The sequence below is a fragment of the Mustelus asterias genome, chromosome 14 (assembly GCF_964213995.1).
Source record: "Mustelus asterias chromosome 14, sMusAst1.hap1.1, whole genome shotgun sequence".
In the NCBI taxonomy this organism is placed as follows: Eukaryota; Metazoa; Chordata; class Chondrichthyes; order Carcharhiniformes; family Triakidae; genus Mustelus; species Mustelus asterias.
Window position 1 is genome coordinate 51,990,195 of NC_135814.1, and position 20,439 is coordinate 52,010,633.

Here is a 20,439-nt window from a genome sequence, read left to right on the forward strand (position 1 = left end):
AATGTTAAAATAAAATTTTGAACCAAATAAAAAAAAGTTACATATTTCACAATCCTTTCAAGCAACATTTATTGTCAATTTAAATTTCAATGTGGTGTGGTCTGTTCCCAATACAGAACCTCATTTGATGAGATGCACAAATCAGACATTACATCTGGAAATCAGTGTGCCTCCTTTTGCTGTTAAATAGCAAATATCGTGACCTGGATACACTGAACTATGCGCCTGATTTTTCAATCTGCACTCACATTGGATGAAGTCTTGTGCCAAGACCCTTGCTTTGTATTTCACAGAAGAAAAGTCATACTTGCATCTTCATTCACTTCATCAATATAAAATAATAGTAACTGGTCTTCCACAAGTTTGGGTACACGTGGGGAAGTTACACTGCTATACTTACCGTGCCATTACTTGCAAAGGCTCCACAATTAATGCATCTACAAAAGAACGTGAAGGGGTATTGTCAAGAATCAAAACTGAAAATATTTTTTTTCTTCAACTAAAACAAATTGAATAATTTATCTAAAATAGTTGCACAACAGAAATATAAATCACTAAAAACTTAATTAGCTGTACATTTGTGAGGTAAGCATCCTACATGTGTGTGAAGCATCCTATATGTGTATGAAGCATCCTACGTGTGTGAAGTATCCTATATGTGTATGAAGCATCCTACATGTGTGTGAAGTATCCTATATGTGTATGAAGCATCCTACATGTGTGTGAAGTATCCTACATGTGTATGAAGCATCCTACATGTGTATGAAGCATCCTACATGTGTATGAAGCATCCTACATGTGTGTGAAGTATCCTACATGTGTGTGAAGTATCCTACATGTGTGTGAAGTATCCTACATGTGTATGAAGCATCCTATATGTGTGTGAAGCATCCTATATGTGTGTGAAGCATCCTACATGTGTGTGAAGCATCCTATATGTGTGTGAAGCATCCTACATGTGTGAAGCATCCTACATGTGTGTGAAGCATCCTACATGTGTGTGAAGCATCCTACATGTGTGTGAAGTATCCTATATGTGTATGAAGCATCCTATATGTGTATGAAGCATCCTATATGTGTGTGAAGCATCCTATATGTGTGTGAAGCATCCTACATGTGTGTGAAGCATCCTACATGTGTGTGAAGCATCCTATATGTGTGTGAAGCATCCTACATGTGTGAAGCATCCTACATGTGTGTGAAGCATCCTACATGTGTGTGAAGCATCCTACATGTGTGTGAAGTATCCTATATGTGTATGAAGCATCCTATATGTGTATGAAGCATCCTATATGTGTGTGAAGCATCCTATATGTGTATGAAGCATCCTATATGTGTATGAAGCATCCTATATGTGTGTGAAGCATCCTATATGTGTGTGAAGCATCCTATATGTGTATGAAGCATCATATATGTGTGTGAAGCATCCTATATGTGTATGCGAGACAAGGTATATAAATGAGGGATAAACTGAACTCATGGCTTCAATGCAGATGAAACTATCCAGTAGGAATAAGCAGAGAATGGTTAATGGGGACTTCAATGCATTTATAACAATCCCAGCATAGCGCATTCAATTCAGAATGCTCAAAGGTGACTGCGTCAACGTTGTGCCTTTAACACAGACAAAAGTTCAAGGCATGTCACAGAAAGAAGAAAAATATACAAGAAAAAAAGATTCTAAGAAGGTTCTTAAAGAGAGATAGAAAAGTGAAGGGTTTAAGGAGGGGGTTCCAGAGAGTACAGCCAAAGCAGTTAGTGCTTGTGCCACTAAGTGAGGCAAAGGAAAAGGATTGCACAACAGACCAGTCAGACTAGAGAGGGTCAGTAAAAACACAAAGATAGGGTAATATAATATCATGGAGGAATGCAAAGGTGAGAATGAGGACGGCAAAAAACATAAAAACAATAAAAAACAAATTTATGAGGAACTAATTAAATGGCAACTGCTATCAAAAACAACAGTTGAAACAACAGCTGAAACAACAGCAAATGGAATTTAATCCAGGCAACATGTCTCACCCACCAGTGGGAGAACCCCACATTGCTTCCTTTGCGGCAGGCCCATTGTATTAAGTGTGAGTCAGACATTCAAGTGGCAGCAGTCGACCTTCCCCAGGATCAAGGACCCCAGGAATGAGCAACAGGCCAACCATAGGCAAGCAGGTCATCAGCCTCAGTGACTCCAGGAGAGCAGTAGTCGCTGCTGGCAATGCACACACCAGAGGCCCAGAATCAATGAGGGCCCCAGGCAAGAGCTGAGTGATGATGGGATGGGAGTCGTGGGGAGGGAAATCGCTGGCTCAGAAGAAAGAGCAGTGGGGTGGCTCTCAGCAGGCCCCCCCCACCCTCCCCCTTCCCAACAATGGATCCCTCAATCAGGCACTGAGTGGCTTAAAACAAGAGACCAACCTCATCCCTGAAAGCTTGCAAGTGGGGTGTCCCATCTGGTGACTGCCCTGCCCACCGCTGGTTGAATACAAGTGGTGGTGGGATAAGGCACTTAAATTGGCATTAATTACCCACTCAAGTGTATCAGTTGACTTGGTGTGGGAAGACTGTCCATGAGCCTTCCTGCCTTGGGCTTAATTCAGAGAAGAGGCAGGAAGGTGACGTGGTCCCCACCTGACACCCTGCTGTATGATTAAGTGCCACCCCCACCTCCAAACTCACCTCGGAAAGGATATTACATTCAACCCAGCAATTTTGAATTAAGAATTAATCCAAAACAAACCAGAGCCATCTCTCAGAAATCCTCTCCGTGCCATTCCATGTTACGTAGAGGGGTTTCCTGCACAGGCTGCACTTGCATATTCTTCACTTGCCCATCCTCATTTACTCTCTGGCGGCACGGTAGCACAGTGGTTAGCACTGCTGCTTCACAGCTCCAGGGTCCTGGGTTCGATTCCCGGCTCGGGTCACTGTCTGTGTGGAGTTTGCACATTCTCCTCGTGTCTGCGTGGGTTTCCTCCGGGTGCTCCGGTTTCCTCCCACAGTCCAAAGATGTGCGGGTTAGGTTGATTGGCCAGGTTAAAAAATTGCCCCTTAGAGTCCTGGGATGTGTAGGTTCGAGGGATTAGCAGGTAAAATATGTGGGGATAGGGCCTGGGTGGGATAGTGGTCGGTGCAGACTCGATGGGCCGAATGGCCTCCTTCTGCACTGTAAGGTTTCTATGGTTTCTATGATTCCATCTTGCCATCCAGAGGAGGCAGGGGTCGCCAGTGTGAGATTGTCTATGCTCACTTTGTCCATTGGGGATTTGCCAGAGGGTGTTGCACATGGCAGTCCCCTGAAGTAGAAGGTTAAGTGGGTGCACAGACTCCAAAGCGTGCTATAAATTTCTCTGGCCTGGAACAGGCCTAGTTTCACAGTTGTATAGGATATGTGAGCATGCAGCTCTGTGTCATTATCTTAGGGGGATACTCTTCAAATTGTGGTAGCAATTCAATTTCACGCTCCTCATATTTGGACACCAAATACAGAGCAGAGCAAGCAGAACAGGCACTGTTGTGGCACTGCTTCAGGGCCTGACCAAGGTGACCATTAACAGCTCCAAGCAGCATGAAGCAGAGGGGGCTGATCAACTCAACTGTTTGCCTCTCTTTCACAGTTATGTCTGTACCTGGGTACCCCTGGAGAGGGAACACATGATATTCATCGATTGGCTTATGCCTTCTTGGGCACCTTTGGGATGGAGCGCATCATAACCTCGAGAATTGTCACCTTAATCTGATTAGCCAAGTTTCCTTTAAAGTCTTTGGTTTTGGAAAAAAAAGAAATAAAATGGTTAAATAGTCTTCAATTATTTACTGGCTAAATGGATTTTTTTATTTTGTGTTTAATTATAAGGGGTGATATTCACTAACTGGCTATTCACTTGAATTCCTATAGAGACAGACTGAAATTGTGATTGTTGGGTTTGGCGGTTTATGTTTATAATGTGCAACTCTTGTCAAATATATAAGTGTGTAAAAGATTATCTTCAGTTCTATCCTTCACCAACTGGCTTTCTAATATGGAAGCAGAGTGTTAACAAAAGAAATAGAAACAGGAGCAAGAGTAGACAACATGGACCACTGAGCCGGCTCCATAATCCAATATAATAATTGCCAATATTCGGTTTCTGAAAGAAACCCAAAATCTGTCCGTTTCCATCTCAGCCTGAAATAGATTGAACAATGGAGCAGCACCATTCCTCTGGGGTAGAGAATCCCAAAGATTCACAACCTCTTAAGTGAAAAAATTTCCCCGCATCTCAGTTCTAAATCATCAGCGTATTATTTTAAGACTGTAGGACTGTGATCGGAAGGGAAAGAGAGAAAGATGCAATGACCGGAAGGAGAAATCGGTTCCGAACCAACCAACTTTAAGTAAGGCCACCCTCAGAGTGATAACACGCTGCCGGTGTTGTAAACAAGCCGAGGGTTGGACTTTCACCCCTCAGCGGGAGGAAATCAAACCCTTGAGAAGTGCCAGCCAATCTGATTGGCCGACAGCTCTAAGTGTCCCAGCAGCAGTAAAACAAAAAGTAAGCACTGCTAGGACTGCAAGCAGGCCCCAGGATGAAAAGGACATAGTCACCAGAAAGAGGTAAGTTAGGGAGGGATCAGGGAGCCTCAGGTGTGGAGCGAACGCAAGGTGGGCTTTGGTGGTCAGAAGGAAAGGAACAACTGGTGGGGGGCAGGGGAAGGGTAGACCTGATACTCACAGGGCAACACCCAAATGCTGTTCCCCCCTTTGAAAAATGACCTTCCCACTCTCGCCTGTCTGCCATTGCCCAGCATTTAATGGCAGTGGAGGCACAGAGGACCTTTGAACACAAAAAGGCTCAAGGCTGGGCAGGCTAGTGGATGCCTTAATTATCCACCCACATTATGGGGACTGCTTTCGGGGTGGGCGGGAAAGCAGTGGGCTAGCCACCCGACAGATTCGAAACATGCTCGGTGGGGGATCACAAAATCCCATCCTGTGTCCTCGTGTTCTAGAATTCCCAGGCATGGAAAACAACAAGCCCCTCCAGGATTTCTATGGCCTGAATTTTCAGGATGGTGGGGGCTCAGCACTCCCTGCCACTGGAAGGATGTCCCATCTTGGAGAGCTGCCAGCCAATCAGATTTAACAACAGCTCTCCAATCCTTGCAGGAGCACCACTGCAGTGGCTGGAAGGGGAACTGCTGGGAGCTGCCTGGAATTAAGTCCAGGGAACCAGAGAAGAGGCAAGTGGCAAGGGTGCCAGGGCAGATAGGGTAAGGAAGGCCTAGGGGCTCACAAGGGGAAGTGGGGAAGGGTCGATCATTGAGAGGGTGGAGGGTGGACAGAGGTCCAGATGTCACCGAGCCTTAAGGGAAGGGTGTCCCCAGTCAGAAAGATTCTTCTGATGCAGGCTCCTCTCACCCCACCCCTTTCCCACCCAAAATCAAACTCTTCATTTTTGGTATTGTTCCCCCCCAATCTATCATCTGCCCACCCACCTAAAAATGAACGCAGGGTGGGGAAAAGCCCTTAAGTGACCATTAAAGTGGGCATTGAATTAAGGCACTGGTGGACTTCCCATCCAAGGCCCTGCCTGCCCCAGTGTAAAATCACAACCAGGTCAGGGCAGGTGGGATCCCAGAGGGAATCCTGTCTATGTCATTTCACACTCGTCTTCCCCCCCTCCCCTCGGCACAACCTCAGAACCTGCCCAGGGATTTTGTGGGGGGGGGGGGTCATAAAATTCTGGCCCACACTTTGTGATCAATTAATGGTTACCTAAAGATGAAGAATGGAAGCCAAAGGGAACAAAACAAATTCAAACCGAAAACTACAATCCTTGTGGTGATTTTGGAAAATAGTGGCAAGTAAGTGTAAATGATTGGGCTATGGTTATACTTTGATTGTTCCAACTCTAACCACTGGAAGAATGAAGTAGATATGTGAACAGGAGTTAGGTCCCGACCAAAGAGAAACCAAGATATGACCTTGACTTATCACTTCTTTCAAGAGATCTAGTATTTTATATTTGCCATCAGATAGTGTTAAAGACTTGGACCTTCCATCAGTACTTTTGGATGAAATTTACAAGAAACATGATTTGTTACATGCCTATGAAGTATGGCAGAACAGTGATAGATTTTGGAAAACAGATTGGCACTCTGGAAGGACATATCATGGACTTTAACAAGTTGTATAACTATTAAGACATTCAGTTTGGGAATCCCTGAAGTTTAAAGTTTATTTATTAGTGTCACAAAGTAGGTTTACATTAACACTGCAGTGAAGTTACTGTGAAAATCCCCTAGCTGCCACACTTTGGCATCTGTTTGGGTACACTGAGGAAGAATTTAGCATGGCCAATGCACCTAACCAGCATGTCTTTCAGATTGTGGGAGGAAACCCACGCAGACACAGGGAGAACATGCAAACTCCACACAGTCACCCAAGCTGGGAATCGAACCTGGGTCTCTGGCACTGTGAAGCAACAGTGTGCCACCATGCCGCCCTGAGTTAATTTTTAAATTGCTGGCTTGAGCTATGTTGTGACATGTGGATAGGCTACTGGTTCTAACCCTGTAGATCAGGTGTCTGCTGCCTTGAAATAATTATTGGAGGAGGTAATTTTCTCAAGCCTTTTGTAGAACAAATGAGACATTTTGAAGTGGGAAGTGAAAGGGAATTAGTGTTTCAAGTTCAATATGACTGCAGCAGACTGAAAAGACAGTCTGCACACTTATCTTCTAGTTTTTGCAAAGCTCATTCCTTTGTTACTTCCTACCACAGATTTCATACACTGCTAATAATTTTGCAAAAAATAGATTTCACAAAAAAAACTACTACCTACCCTGTGGAACAAGTTCTTCCATTCTTCCTGCTGGTCGAAGAGATGGACTCTGTTAAATAGGTTAACAGTATTCATTATACATCAAATATGTTAAAACAAACAGCACAAATACAAACTGACAATCCCAAAGGTGAAGCATTTAAATTTGGTTATTTGACTCAATTTTAAAGAAAAAATGCCTATCCAAGTAAAAATATATGAACCTCATCAATTCTTAGCCTACTGAGAAGGCAGGACAAATGGAATGAAATTTAGTGGCATTTGGGAGCAATCTTGGGATTTGATCATGCCGAAACAACAAGTACAAGTGGAGATGTTGGTGTTTATCCGCATTGAGGAGCACTGGGAAAAGTGGCCATTTAACAGAAGTGGAGGTTGAATGTGGAGTTTGGTAGCTGTGTAAAGGCAGTTCCAGCAGCGCTGGTTTGCGTTCCTAAACATTATTGGCAAACAATTAGTCACTTTTTTTGATAATTTCCCAGAAAATAAATATGTTTTAATTAGACGAATAAATATCACAGTTGCTTAAACAAACTGTGTAACTGACTTCACCTCCATGGAACAATAAATATAAGACAGTTATAATTAAAATTCTTTTAACATCCAAACAAAAAAGGTCCAGTCAGTAAGTTTTACATTTCTTGAAAGTGTGGAAAATGAAGGTTTTCAACCTGTATTCTTATGAATGACAGTGCTATCAATCATAAGCAGTTACAAAAATTACCTCAGGAAATATATTTACTTGAACTAAGAGCCATAGTGTACTTTTTGATTTTAAAAAACTCTTGTAAAACAAAGTGGTTCATTTTATCAGTTTAACATGCAGAAAACAATTAATTACATCACATAGTTGCCAAATTTTCCACTCAATAGCAAATAATTAGTGTTTTACTCAGCCAAAACCATTGACAAATTGTTTTCAAATTATACATTTAAGCAATAGGACAATGGGTGCTGTGGATTTTCCCTCTGAATGGTATAAAGGCAGCCAGCCAGTTGAGACAGAGAGCTGGTCCATTTTGAGAACAGGGTTTCGGCCAGAAAATAAGCGCCCCACGGCATCCCATCAGCTGTGTCTCAGGAGATAATTCCAGAAGGGTCAGGGTATACATTTTCAGGAGTGGCACCCAATGCACCAGTGGTTCAGGATTGTATTGTGAAGCCTTGAAGCATTCTCTTGCTCCTCACAGCCAGCCAACAAACTAGATTAACACTTTCCTACTGAGCTCCTCTTCAGCTAAACAGCCAGCTGATACTAAACAACACACGCACGGTGGCACAGTGGCTAGAACTGCTGCCTCACAGTGCCAGGGACCTGGGTTCAATTCCGGCCTAGTGCAACTGTCTGTGCGGAGACTGCACGTTCTCCTCGTGTTTGCCTCCAGGAACTCCAGTTTCCTCCGAAAGATGTGCTGGTTATGTGCATTGGCTGTGCTAAATTCTCCCTCAGTGTACCTGAACAGGCATCAGAGTGTGGTGACTAGGGGATTTTCATGCAACTTCATTGCAATGTTAATGTGTGACTTGTGACTAATAAATAAACTTGAACTTTTAACGAAAAAAATAGTGGGCAGCATGGTGGTTAGCACTGCTGCCTCACAGCGCCAGGGACCCAGGTTCAATTCCGACCTCGAGTCACTATCTGTGTGGAGTTTGCACATTCTGTAAATATGTGGGGTTATGGGAATAGGGCCTGGGTGGGATTGTGGTTGGTGCAGAGTCGATGGGCCGAATGGCCTCCTTCTGTACTGTGGGAATTTTATGATTCTACGTATGGTGCACACTTCACCCAGTATTGCCTTAAAATGGTCAACTGATGGAACATTTTCACAGTAGCTATTAAGTATCCCAAAGAGTGTGATTACATGTAGGGTGGAAAATAAGACAGTTGTTTCATCATAGCCATCTCTTTCAAGTATCAAAAAAAAGTGAATAACGTAACCAGATGGCACCCACTACACTATCTGCTTGTCCGCAACTTACGCAATGAACCCAAACTAATTCTGAGATATTGGAAAGATTCAATCCATTCTCTGCTTTCCAAGTTGCCAAAAGATTCATGAGGTAGGGGGAAGTTGCTGTCCACATATTACAAGCGCCTACCACCTAGCTCAGCCAGGTGCTATCGACACCCAGTGGTAGGCTCTTGAAAAGAAGAGGATGGCCACAGCACTGACAGAAATGGTGTAGTGTTGGAGTTCATTCCTCATTACTTTCAGGGCACTATTGCATCATTAATAATGAGTGACAGACACCAAAGTTCTTCTTGCATCTTTTTTCCTATTATGTCTGCATCTCTTTCTCAGCTTAATATCTGTTCAAATAAAAAATGAAGTTAATAGGCTTTAGAAAAGTTCAATTAAAAGTGTGGTCTCATTCACTGTTCAGTTTGTATTCAAAGCCTTACACTGTTATATACACAGATATCAAGAAACAGTTGAAGGGTCTTGGCACAGCAAAGGCTATGGATCCTGATGATATCCCGGCTGTAATACTGGAGACTTGTGCTCCAGAACAAGTCGCACCTCTAGCCAAGCAGGCTAGTTCAGCTACAACATTGGTATCTACCCAACAATGTGGAAAATTGCCGAGATACATCCTGGTCACAAAAAGCAGGACAAACCCAACCCAGCCAATTACCATCCCATCAGTCTACTCTCGATCATCTGCAAAGTATTAGAAGGTGTTAGTGACATTCAAACAAGTGACACCTACTTAAACATAACCTGCTTACCATTGCTAAGTTTGGGTTCCACCATGGGCACTTGGCTTCAGACCTTTTTATAGTCTTAGTCCAAATACTGAAAAAAGAGGTGAATTCGAGAGGTGAAGTGAAAGTGACTGTCCTTGACATCAAGGCAGAATTTCACCAAATGTGGCATCAAGGAGTCCTGGTAAAATTGAAATCAATGGGAATCAGGGGGAAACCTCTCCATTCATTGGAGTCATACCTAGCACAAAGGAAGATGATTGTGATTATTTCAGGCCAATCATCTCAGCCTTGGGACATTGCTTCAGAAGTTCCTCAGGACAGTGTCCTATATCCAACCATCTTCAGCTGCTTCATCAATGTCTTTCTCTCTAACATGAGGTCAGAAGTAAGGATGTTCATTGATGATTGCACAATGTTCAGCACCATTCACAACTCCTTAGGTCCATATCTGGATGCAGCAAGACCTTGACAATATCCAGGCTTGGGCTGACAAGTGGCAAGTAACATTCATGCCACACAAGACCATGCTATGACCATCTCCAACAAGAGAAAATATAACCATCACCCTTTGACATTGAAGGCCTTTGCTGGATCCCCCACCACCATCATCATCCTGGATGTTACTGTTGAACAGAAACTTAACTGGACCAGCCATATAAATACGTGGCTAAAAGAGCAGGTCAGAGGCTGGGAATTCTGTGGTGAGTAACTCACATCCTGATTCTGGAAACCTTGCCCACCATCTACAAGGCATAAATCAGGACTGCGATGGAATACACGTCACTTGCATGGGTGAGTGTAGCTTCAGAAACACTCAAAACATGACACCATCCAAAATAGCCCATTTGATCGGCATTCCATCGACCACCTTAAACATTCACACCCACTGCTATCCTGACTCCTGCGTCAAAGTTAGGGGAGAGTTCACATGCACTTGGTGGGCTCACTCCACAGCAATGTAATGGTCATCGAGGCTTTAATTAGCTTGAGATGGGATTTTGACCTCCCCTTGGAGAGGAAGTCCCGCCTTTGAGAGCTAGCGACTGCTCAAGTGACTGGTAGCTCTCTTGCTCCAACAGCACCATCAGGAGTGATGGCCACTGTTGGGATTACATGCAATCCTGAAGAGGAGATGCTTTCAGGTAAGTCCTGGGTCTTGTCGAGGTCAGGTTGGCAAGCCCCAGCAAGGTGGTGTTGGGTGCCAGGATCAGCACAGGTGGAAAAGGTGGTGAAGATAGCATATGGCATGTTTGCCTTCATTGGCCAGGGCATCGAGTATAAAAGTTGGCAAATTATGTTAGTTATATAAAACGTTGGTTAGGCCACATTTGGAATACAGTGTTGAATTCTGGTCGCCACACTACCAGAAGGTCATGGAGACTTTGGAGGGAGTACAGAAAAGGTTTACCAGAATGTTGCCTGGTATGGAGAGTATTAGCTATGAGGATTGAAGTTTATAACATTATGAGCGCAGGAACAGGCCCGTCGGCCCACCAAGCCTTTGTCAATCAGGTTGTCCGATCTAGATCAACCGCCTGTATCCCCCTATTCTGCCTGTGCATTTGTCTATCCAGATAAATCTTAAATGTCATGAACACGTCTGCCTCAACCACCTCAGTTGGCAGTGCATTCCAGGCCCCCACCACCCTCTTTGTAAAAAAATCTTCCCCACACATCTCTCCTGAACCTTTCCCCCCTTACCTTGAACTTGTGCCCCCTTGTAATTATCATTTCTGCCTTGGGGATAAAAGCTTCCAACTGTTCACCTTATCTACACTGCTCATAATTTTATAAACTTCAATCCTCATAGCTAATACCCTCCATACCAGGCAACATTCTGGTAAACCTTTTCTGTACTCCCTCCAAAGTCTCCATGACCTTCTGGTAGTGTGGCGACCAGAATTCAACACTGTATTCCAAATGTGGCCTAACCAACGTTTTATATAACTAACATAATTTGCCAACTTTTATACTCGATGCACTGGCCAACGAAGGCAAGCATGCCATATGCTTTCTTCACCACTTTTTCCACCTGTGTTGCCATTTTTAAGGATCTGTACTCCCAGATCTGTGTGTGTCCATGCTTCTGATGGTTCTGCCATTTATTTTATAACTCCCACCCGAATTGGATCTATCAAAATGCATCACCTCGCATTTGTCCAGATTAAATTCCATCTGCCATTTCTCCGCCCAATTTTCCAGCTTATCTATATCCTGCTGCATTCTCTGACAATCTTCATACTATCCGCAACTCCAGCAATCTTAGTATCATCCGCAAACTTGCTAATCAGACCAGCCACGTTTTCTTCTAAATCATTTACATATATTATAAACAACAGAGATCCCTGTGGAACACCACTAGTTACAGACCTCCATTCAGAAAAGCACCCTTCCACCGCTACCCTGTCTTCGATGGCCAAGCCAGTTCTGAATCCATCTAGCGAGCTCACCCCTGATCCTGTGTGATTTAATCTTTTGCACCAGCCTGCCATGAGGGACCTTATCAAATCCTTTACTAAAGTCCATGTAGACAACATCCACGGCCCTTCCCTCGTCAATCATTTTTGTCACCTCCTCAAAAAACTCAAATCAAATTAGTGAGACATGACCGCCCTCCAACAAAACCATGCTGTCTGTCGCTAGTAAGACCATTCAGTTCCAAATGTGCATAGATCCTATCCCTAAGAATCTTTTCCAACAATTTTACTGTCACTGACGTCAAGCTCACTAGACTATAATTACCTTGGTTATCCTTGCTACCATTCTTAAATAACGGGACAACATTGGCTATCCTCCCAATCCTCTGGGACCCCACCTGTGGCCAACAAGGAAACAAAGATTTCTGTCAGAGGCCCAGCAATTTCTTCTTGTCTCCCTCAGTAATCTGGGATGCCATCTGTTCTGGGTATTTGTCTACCTTAATGCTTTTTAATACACCTAACACTTCCTCCCTCGTAATGATGACTTGTTCTAAAGGGTTTACATACCCCTCCGAGACACCATCAATCAAAGTGTCCCTCTCCTTTGTGAATACTGATGCTAAGTACTCATTATGGATCTCACCCACTTCCTTTGGTTCTAGTCATAATTTCCCTCCTTTGTCTTCGAGTGGACCAACTCTTTCTCTAGCTACCCTCTTGTTCCTAATATGTGTATAAAATGTCTTGGGATTCTCCTTAATCCTGCCTGCCAAGGAATTTCGTGATCGCTTTTTGGCCTCCTAACTCCCTGTTCAAGTTCTTTTCTACTTTCCCTGTATTCTTCAAGTGTTTCATCTGTTTAGTTGCCTAGACCTGATGTATGCATCCTTTTGCTTTATGACTAGACGTGCAATTTCTCTGGTCATCCACGGTTCCCGAATCCTGCCTTTCCTGTCCTTCCTTTTCACAGGCACAAGCTTGTCCTGCACTCCAATCAACTGCTCCTTAAAAGACTCCCATATGCCAGATGTGGATTTACCCTCAAACAGCCTCTTCCAAACAACAGCCTCCAATCCTGCCTAATCCGGTTGTAGTTAGCCTTCCCCCAACTTAGCACCTTAACCCTAGGACAAGAATTGTCCTTTTCCATGAGTATCCGAAAACTTATGGAATTGTGGTCACTGTTCACCACATGTTCCCCCATTGCAACTTTGAAGACCTGGCTGGGCGCATTCCCTAGTACCAGGTCCCTCTCTAATCAGACTATTAACATATTGTTCCAAAAAAATCTTCCTGGACACACTTAACAAATTCCTCATCCAGATCCCTAGCCCTAAGGGAATGCCAGTCAATATGAGGAAAAATAAAGTCTCCCACTTCAACAACCCTATTATTTCTACATCTGTCCAGAATCTGCTTATATATGCGTACTTCAACTTCACGTGGGCTTTTGGGAGGCCTGTTGTACACCCCCATCATAGTGACTACCTACTTCCTGTTTGAGCTCTACCCTCAGTGACTCGATACATGATTCTTCCAAGGTGTCAAATCTGCTGAAAGACTGGCAGTTAGGTGGCAATGGGTATGAACATGTCACAAATTCAGCAAGAAGCAAAAAACATCCAATCACCAATGTAACCACCTGCCTGTCCCATTTCTGTCAACAGGCAGAATAAAAATCCAGCCCTAAGTTCCTCCACAAACTAAAGGCCTCTTTCTCAGCTGTGCTCCGAAACAAAAATAAAAGCAAAATACTGCGGATGCTCAAAGTCTGAAATAAAACCAGAAAATTCTGTAAAACCTCAGCAGGTTTGGCAGCCTCTGTGGAGAGAGAAACAGAATTAACATTTAGAGTCCAATGTGACTCTTCTTTGGAACTCCGGAGTTCTGAAAAGACTTTACAGTTTGAAACATTAACTCTGCTTCTCTCTCCACACCTGCTGCCCGACTTGCTGCATTTTTACAGCATTTTCTGATTTGATTTTAGTTCTGAAATAAATTTTTGTTTTGTCCCATAGAAAACTTTCATGTCAGTCAGCACAGCCAAGAATACTGGGAGCAGAGGAGGCGCTTTGAGTATGTGGTTACAGGGAATGGAAAGACAGTGGAAGTCTGGAGTATACTGAACATTTCTTAAAAGATATGAACTTCTTTAAATCTTACTAGTCATAATTTTTCTGTAACTCTTTTCCGCTATACTTAAAACTTGCTACTTTTAACCCGATTTCTTATACTTGCTTTTTTGCCTGATGTGTACCATGTGACTCACTCATCCACTGAATCAGCTTCCCACTCTGCTCTACAGTTGCTCTCCCTGCATCCTTAACCCAGCAGGCCTGCAAAGCAAAGTAAATTTAAACTTAAAAATAACGTTTCATAACTACACCTTATTCCTTGGCTCCAATGATATTACCTCTACCAGAACCAATGTGATTAACCAACCCACTCAACAACTCCTCTGCACTTAATCGGCCAAAGCCCATTTGGATTTCCAATATGCCATGACTAGCTGGCATCTGGTTCTTGCATTTGTGGCTTTGATGCAAAAATAATCTATTAGTATTTACCAATGGTAGCCTCTCCTCTCTCATAAACATTCCAACTGCTGCCTGTCCAAAATACAGTCTTCTCCCTTAACCAAAATGAAGCCTCTTTAACCTTTCATCAACCCAGCACCCTAACACAGCTTAGTCCCAAATATGCCCCACCCAACCGTTTGCCAGTTCACCTGTTTTTGTGACTTTAAAGTGAAAAATCCACCCTCCCTCCAAATGCTGCACATACCACAATACAATTCCAACTCCTGATCCCCAGACTGCCTTTTCAGTACATTTGCATCCTAAATATTTCCAGTCTCGAAATCGGTCCCACTAATCAAAGACCTGGACCTCCATTTTATAGTTCACACATTCCAGAATCACTACAATATCATTACAATATCTCCATATCCCACGATGTCGTCTGCATTTCTCCCTGACAGAGAGACTGCTTTCCCCAAAGCTCACAGGTGCCACAATACCCCATCAATACTCCCAAATCATGGGACATACATTCCAGCATTCCCATTTCTTAGCCATCTTTACCATGTTCTTTCACATGCCATTGTTCCAAAATATTAAAAATTTTCTTTCACTACTGCTATGCTCCCACATGAAACACCTTTTCAGTTCTCAGTCCCTGTGGTTTTCCTCTCAGTTTTCCTAGATCCCAATACCCGTATGAACCTCCAGCTCATACTAGGATCATTCACCAGTAAATCCAGACTCTAACACTGCTACTTCCAGATTGCACAACATTCCCACTTCTCCCACATTTCAGTGACATCCTACAAGTACTTCCATAACATGCAAACACCTCTCTCCAGAGCCACACCCAAACCACAGAATCCACTCTGACTGCTCTCAGACCAAAGGTACCCTATCAATACATTCAGAGTCCAACAATGTTCCAGTCTTCCAAAATCCTGCCACCATCTGCTAGTGCTTCCATATTCTAAGACCAATATTACAACAACCAAACCATGTGATTACTGCCAACTGCAAAGTACTGCTACAGACTTCCACCTTAGTGTTAGCTTTGGTTCAGTAGTAGCACTTTTGCTGCTAAATCAAAATGTTATTTGTTCAAGCCAAATTTTTCCTGTGATTTAAGCACATAATCCAGTCTGACACTTCAGCCATTTCTCAGGTGGAGTGTTAAAATGAGGACTGTCTGCCTTTTCATTAGGAAACTAAAGATCCTATTGAAGAAGAGCAAGGGTTTCATGCTTCCTATAGGACCTTGCTATGGCTTTATTACATTGCAACAGTGAGCACATACTGCCGCACTGAATCAATAGAAGTATCTATTTCCCTTTTTAGCTTCAAACTAAGATTGAGTTAACAGTGATGAGGATTAAGAGATGAAGGAACTCTCGGGAATGACAAGAAAGTCTCACCATGCATCTCAGTTTTTAAAATGGCCCATACAATGCTTTAAAAAAAAAGAGTGGAGGGAAGGTGAAACTCAACTCAAATTCTACTCTCTTGCCAATTCAGGAGGTTCTGGTCCAACAAAGGACTGCCGTATAATTAGTAACAGAGCACATCAGGTATGAGACTCAACTTTTTCTATACTGCATTCTCACAAATAAACAAAATTAAAATCTGAGGATAGTTAAATACCAAGAAGTTCTAGCCATTTCCAACTTCAAACTGCATCAGAGAACATGAACCTCACAAATTAATCATATGGGTATGAAAATGTTAATGTCAGAAACTGAGTTATTCTACACCCAATTTATAGGTGGCTGGGTTGCAATTTTTGGATCTTGGATTTTGACGTTTAAATTCAGAAAATGATCAAGAACAATACTTTCAATAAATTGTGTACACAGATAAAGAATAGCAATGATGAGGATTCAATATTTTATCAGTAAATCCCCTGGGATGCTGCCCATTGCAAGTCATGGGGGCACATTGATTTATAAATGCAGGAATTCTGTACCAAGTAAAGAAAAAAGGTGTGTGCCTCATTGAGATTCGAGTTTATAATTGTGCTGATTTTAAAATAAATGCTGGAGTCAGTTACAAGTCAGGCTCAAGATAAAAATATTGACTTTTTATTAAAGTTGACGTGTCAATTAAGAAAGAAACATTGTGGAACCAGTATGTTCTTGGAGAAATCCCTCTGAAATACACAACAATTTAAGATTGCCTTGCATAGGTAAAAAGGAAAGATAAGCTGTGAAGTGTGATTGTGAGAATAATTGTTTAAAGAGTTTAAACTTTCTTATACCGAAATAAAAACAGGAAATGCTGGATAAACTCAGCAGGTCTGACAGCAGCTGTGGAGAGAAAAGAAAGTTAACATTTTGGATCTAGATGAACAAAATAAGAAAATGCTGGAAAATCTCAGAAGATCTGACAGCATCTGTGGAGAGAGAACAGAGCCAACATTTCGAGTCTGGGTGATTCTTTGTCAGATCTAAATTGCAGAATTATATAGATGGAAAGTGGGTGGGAGGGGGGCAGAATAGAAGACCAGGGATAAATCGGGGGAAAGAAAGATCTTTTAGATCTGAAATGTTAACTCTGTTCCTCGCCTCAGACATTGCCAGACCTGCTGAGTTTATCCAGCATTTCCTGTTTTTATTTCAGATTTTCCAGCATCCGCAATATTTTGCTTCTATTCTCATGTTGAAACCTAGCTTGGAGGTGTTATAAAGCAAAAACTATAGCTGCTGAAAATCTGAAAAAAAATCAAAAAAGATGCCAAAATTATTGAGCATCAGTAGAGAACACAGACTAGTATATCCCTTTGTCATGAGACAACTTGTGTGTTCCTTCTCAACTTATTACAGACTACATACAGCTCAAGGTGCAGTCATCACCATAGTAGGGAGATCAAACACAGGGTGACCACTTTGCCAAATACCTCCACCCTGTCTCCAAGTGGAAATGCAAACGCCATGTTACTGTGATTTTAATTCTCTATTCCATTCCCATTCCAAGCAAATTTGAGGAACAATAGCTCGTTTTTTCAGCTGTACCCAACTCTCCAGTCTTTACGCTGATTTTAATATTTCAGATCTTAATTAAAACCCCCGTTTTCTCTCCAGCAGCTGGCAACATAGAACATAGAAAAGCTACAGCACAAACAGGCCGTTCGGCCCACAAGTTGCCCCGAACATGTCCCTACCTACTAGGCTTACCTATAACCCTCTATCTTACTAACTTCCATGAACTTATCCAAAAGTCTCTTAAAAGACCCTATCGAATCCGCCTCCACCACCACTACCGGCAGCCGATTCCACGCACCAACCACCCTCTGAGTGAAAAACTTACCCCTAACCTCTCCTCTGTACCTACTCCCCAGCACCCTAAACCTGTGACCTCTTGTGGCAACCATTTCAGCCCTGGGTAAAAGCCTCTGAGAATCCACTCTATCAATACCTCTCAACATCTTATACACCTCTATCAGGTCATCTCTCACCCTTTGCCTCTCCAAGGAGAAAAGACCTAGCTCTCTCAACCTATCCACATAAGGCATGCCACCTAATCCAGGCAACATCCTTGTAAATCTCCTCTGCACCCTTTCCATGGCTTCCACATCCTTTCTGTAATGAGGCGACCAGAACTGGGCACAGTACTCCAGGTGGGGTCTGACCAGGTTCCTATACAGCTGCAGCATTATCTCCCGATTTCTAAACTCAATTCCTCTATTGATGAAGGCCAGTATTCCATACGCCTTCTTAACCACAGCCTCTACCTGCGACGCTCCTTTGAGCGTCCTATAAACCCGGACCCCAAAATCCTTCTGATCTTCCACACTGCCAAACGTCTTACCCTTAATATTATATTCTTTCATCCTATTCGACCTGCCAAAATGAACCACCACACATTTATCTGGGTTGAAGTCCATCTGCCACTTCTCCGCCCAGTCTTGCATCTTATGAGTTAAAGTCATCCATGACAACTACCCTGTGACCTCCACACCTATCCATAATCTGCTTTGCAATTTCCTCCTCCACATCTCTATTACTATTTGGGGGCCAATAGAAAACTCCCAACAACGTGACCACTCCTTTCCTATTTCTAACTTCAACATGGGATGGATGTGCCAGAATTTCCAGGAACGAGAGGTCATGCAAGGGCAGGTTTGTGGGATGGGAACCCTCTGTTGGAACACTGAGTTAGCAGGCCAGTTTGTTCCTTTGATCTAGAACTTTTGCTTTGTCAATTATTTTATTGCTTCCATTTCTACCCATCATACTCTTCATCATCTCATTCATTCATATGTTCAGTGTCTCATAAATGTCTTTAATTTCTCTTATGATTGTTTCATGCTACTATCCTTTCTGCCAAAACCTTGTTTTATATTTCTGCACTCATTACTGTTACTTTTCTTATGTGTTCGATCATCACCACTGCGTAAGGGAGGCAATGGCCTTGTGGTGGTATTGCTTGACTATTAATCCAGAGACTCAACTCACGTTCTGGGGACTGGGGTTCGAATCTCACCACGGCAGATGGTGGAATTTGAATTCAATTTTTAAATATCTGGAATTAAGAATCTATTGATGACCATGAAACCATTGTCAATTGTCGGAAAAACCCATCTGGTTCACTAATGTCCTTTAGGGAAGGAAATCTGCTGTCCTTACCTGGTCTGACTACATGTGACTCCAGAGCCATAGCAATGTGGTTGACTCTCAACTGCCCTTGGGCAACTATGGATGGGTAATAAATGCTGGCCAGCCAGCGGCACTCATGTCCCATGGATGAAGAAAGAATAAATTCACCCAACACTCAAATTCCATCCCCCCTTCCCCCGTCACTACCACTTTCCACATATTCTGTCCCTTTTTTGAAAGTCTAGCATCATTTGCAGAGCTGAGAGCAGCAACAGTCGCCAAGTGATGAATGGGAGTAGCACCAAGATAGGAACAGTCAGTAACAAGAAGGTAGAAAACTGGAGGCTTTACTGTGGATAAATAGTGAAAGATTGTTTCTACTGGTGGATGAAAGGGAGCAAAATATGGAATGAGGATTCTCATTGCAAGAACCAAGGGGATTAGAGTGAAGGAAGGTTTTCTCACTGACAGCAATTGGATCATCAGATGTGTCATCGCAAGTGACTATTAAGGGATAACTTAATGCAGAGATGAAACTGTCACATAGAACCAGAGTCCAAACCAGAGTCAGAGCAGATAGGGAGAGATGGGGCCTTTTCAGGGAGCCTAAATGCAGTTCACAGGATGTTGGCTGTAGCTACGGGACGAACATCAGTGTATTATAAGATTACTACCAGTTACAGATGCGATTTAAGAGCATCATGCTTATTATTACTAGTTATATATAGATTATAGATGAGTATTGCTGAAAAAAGACATTTTGTCAAAGCTTTTTGTCTTGTGCTCATTGGGACAATTGCAATACCAATGTCAGGGAAACAGCAACTTTATACTGTATGAGATGACAGTGCTGATTGGTTGGCAAGTGGGCTCTGATTGGCAGAGGCAGTGTCATGGAGAATGCAGCAGTAAAAGATGACAGTAACTGTCAAGCATGGCTTGAAAATTTAAACCAGGCAGCTTGAAGCTGATTGGTCATGATATTGCCCCAAGGAATAAGTCAGCGAATAGCTATCACTTATTTTGTTTAGCTGAAACAGGCATAATGTATGCATATGTTCTTTGTGTCTGCAAAAAAGGGCTCGGTTTATTAATGTACGTAGCTTCCGGTACATACAAATATGCCATACTGTAAGCCCAACTGACAATCTTAAATTGAGTATCACCGTGATGTTTAGCACTCTAACGATTCCAGCGGGATCTTCTGGTCACGTCAAAGTCAACAGCATATTGCATACTTCGCACACCCTGCTGCCTCGGAACCCATTGCAGGAGGTTGCTGCTGGCAGGAACTTAAGGGCCGGAAAAACCCGGCCTGTGTTTTGAATTTTGCAACCACAGGCTGTACTATGCCTATTGCGAGCAGCAGAA

At 42.9% G+C, this 20,439-nt stretch overlaps 1 protein-coding gene across 1 annotated transcript in view; it reads right to left on the reverse strand.

The window, feature by feature from the left end:
• LOC144503394 (uncharacterized) overlaps positions 1-20,439 on the reverse strand; it is a 76,076-nt gene that overhangs the window by 49,832 nt on the left and 5,805 nt on the right. The window contains exons 2-3 of the mRNA XM_078227704.1: positions 6,822-6,870; positions 401-437 (exon numbers count right to left, since the gene is read on the reverse strand). Of these exons, the coding sequence (XP_078083830.1) occupies positions 401-437; positions 6,822-6,870 (86 nt within the window). The remainder of the gene's footprint in view (positions 1-400; positions 438-6,821; positions 6,871-20,439) is intronic.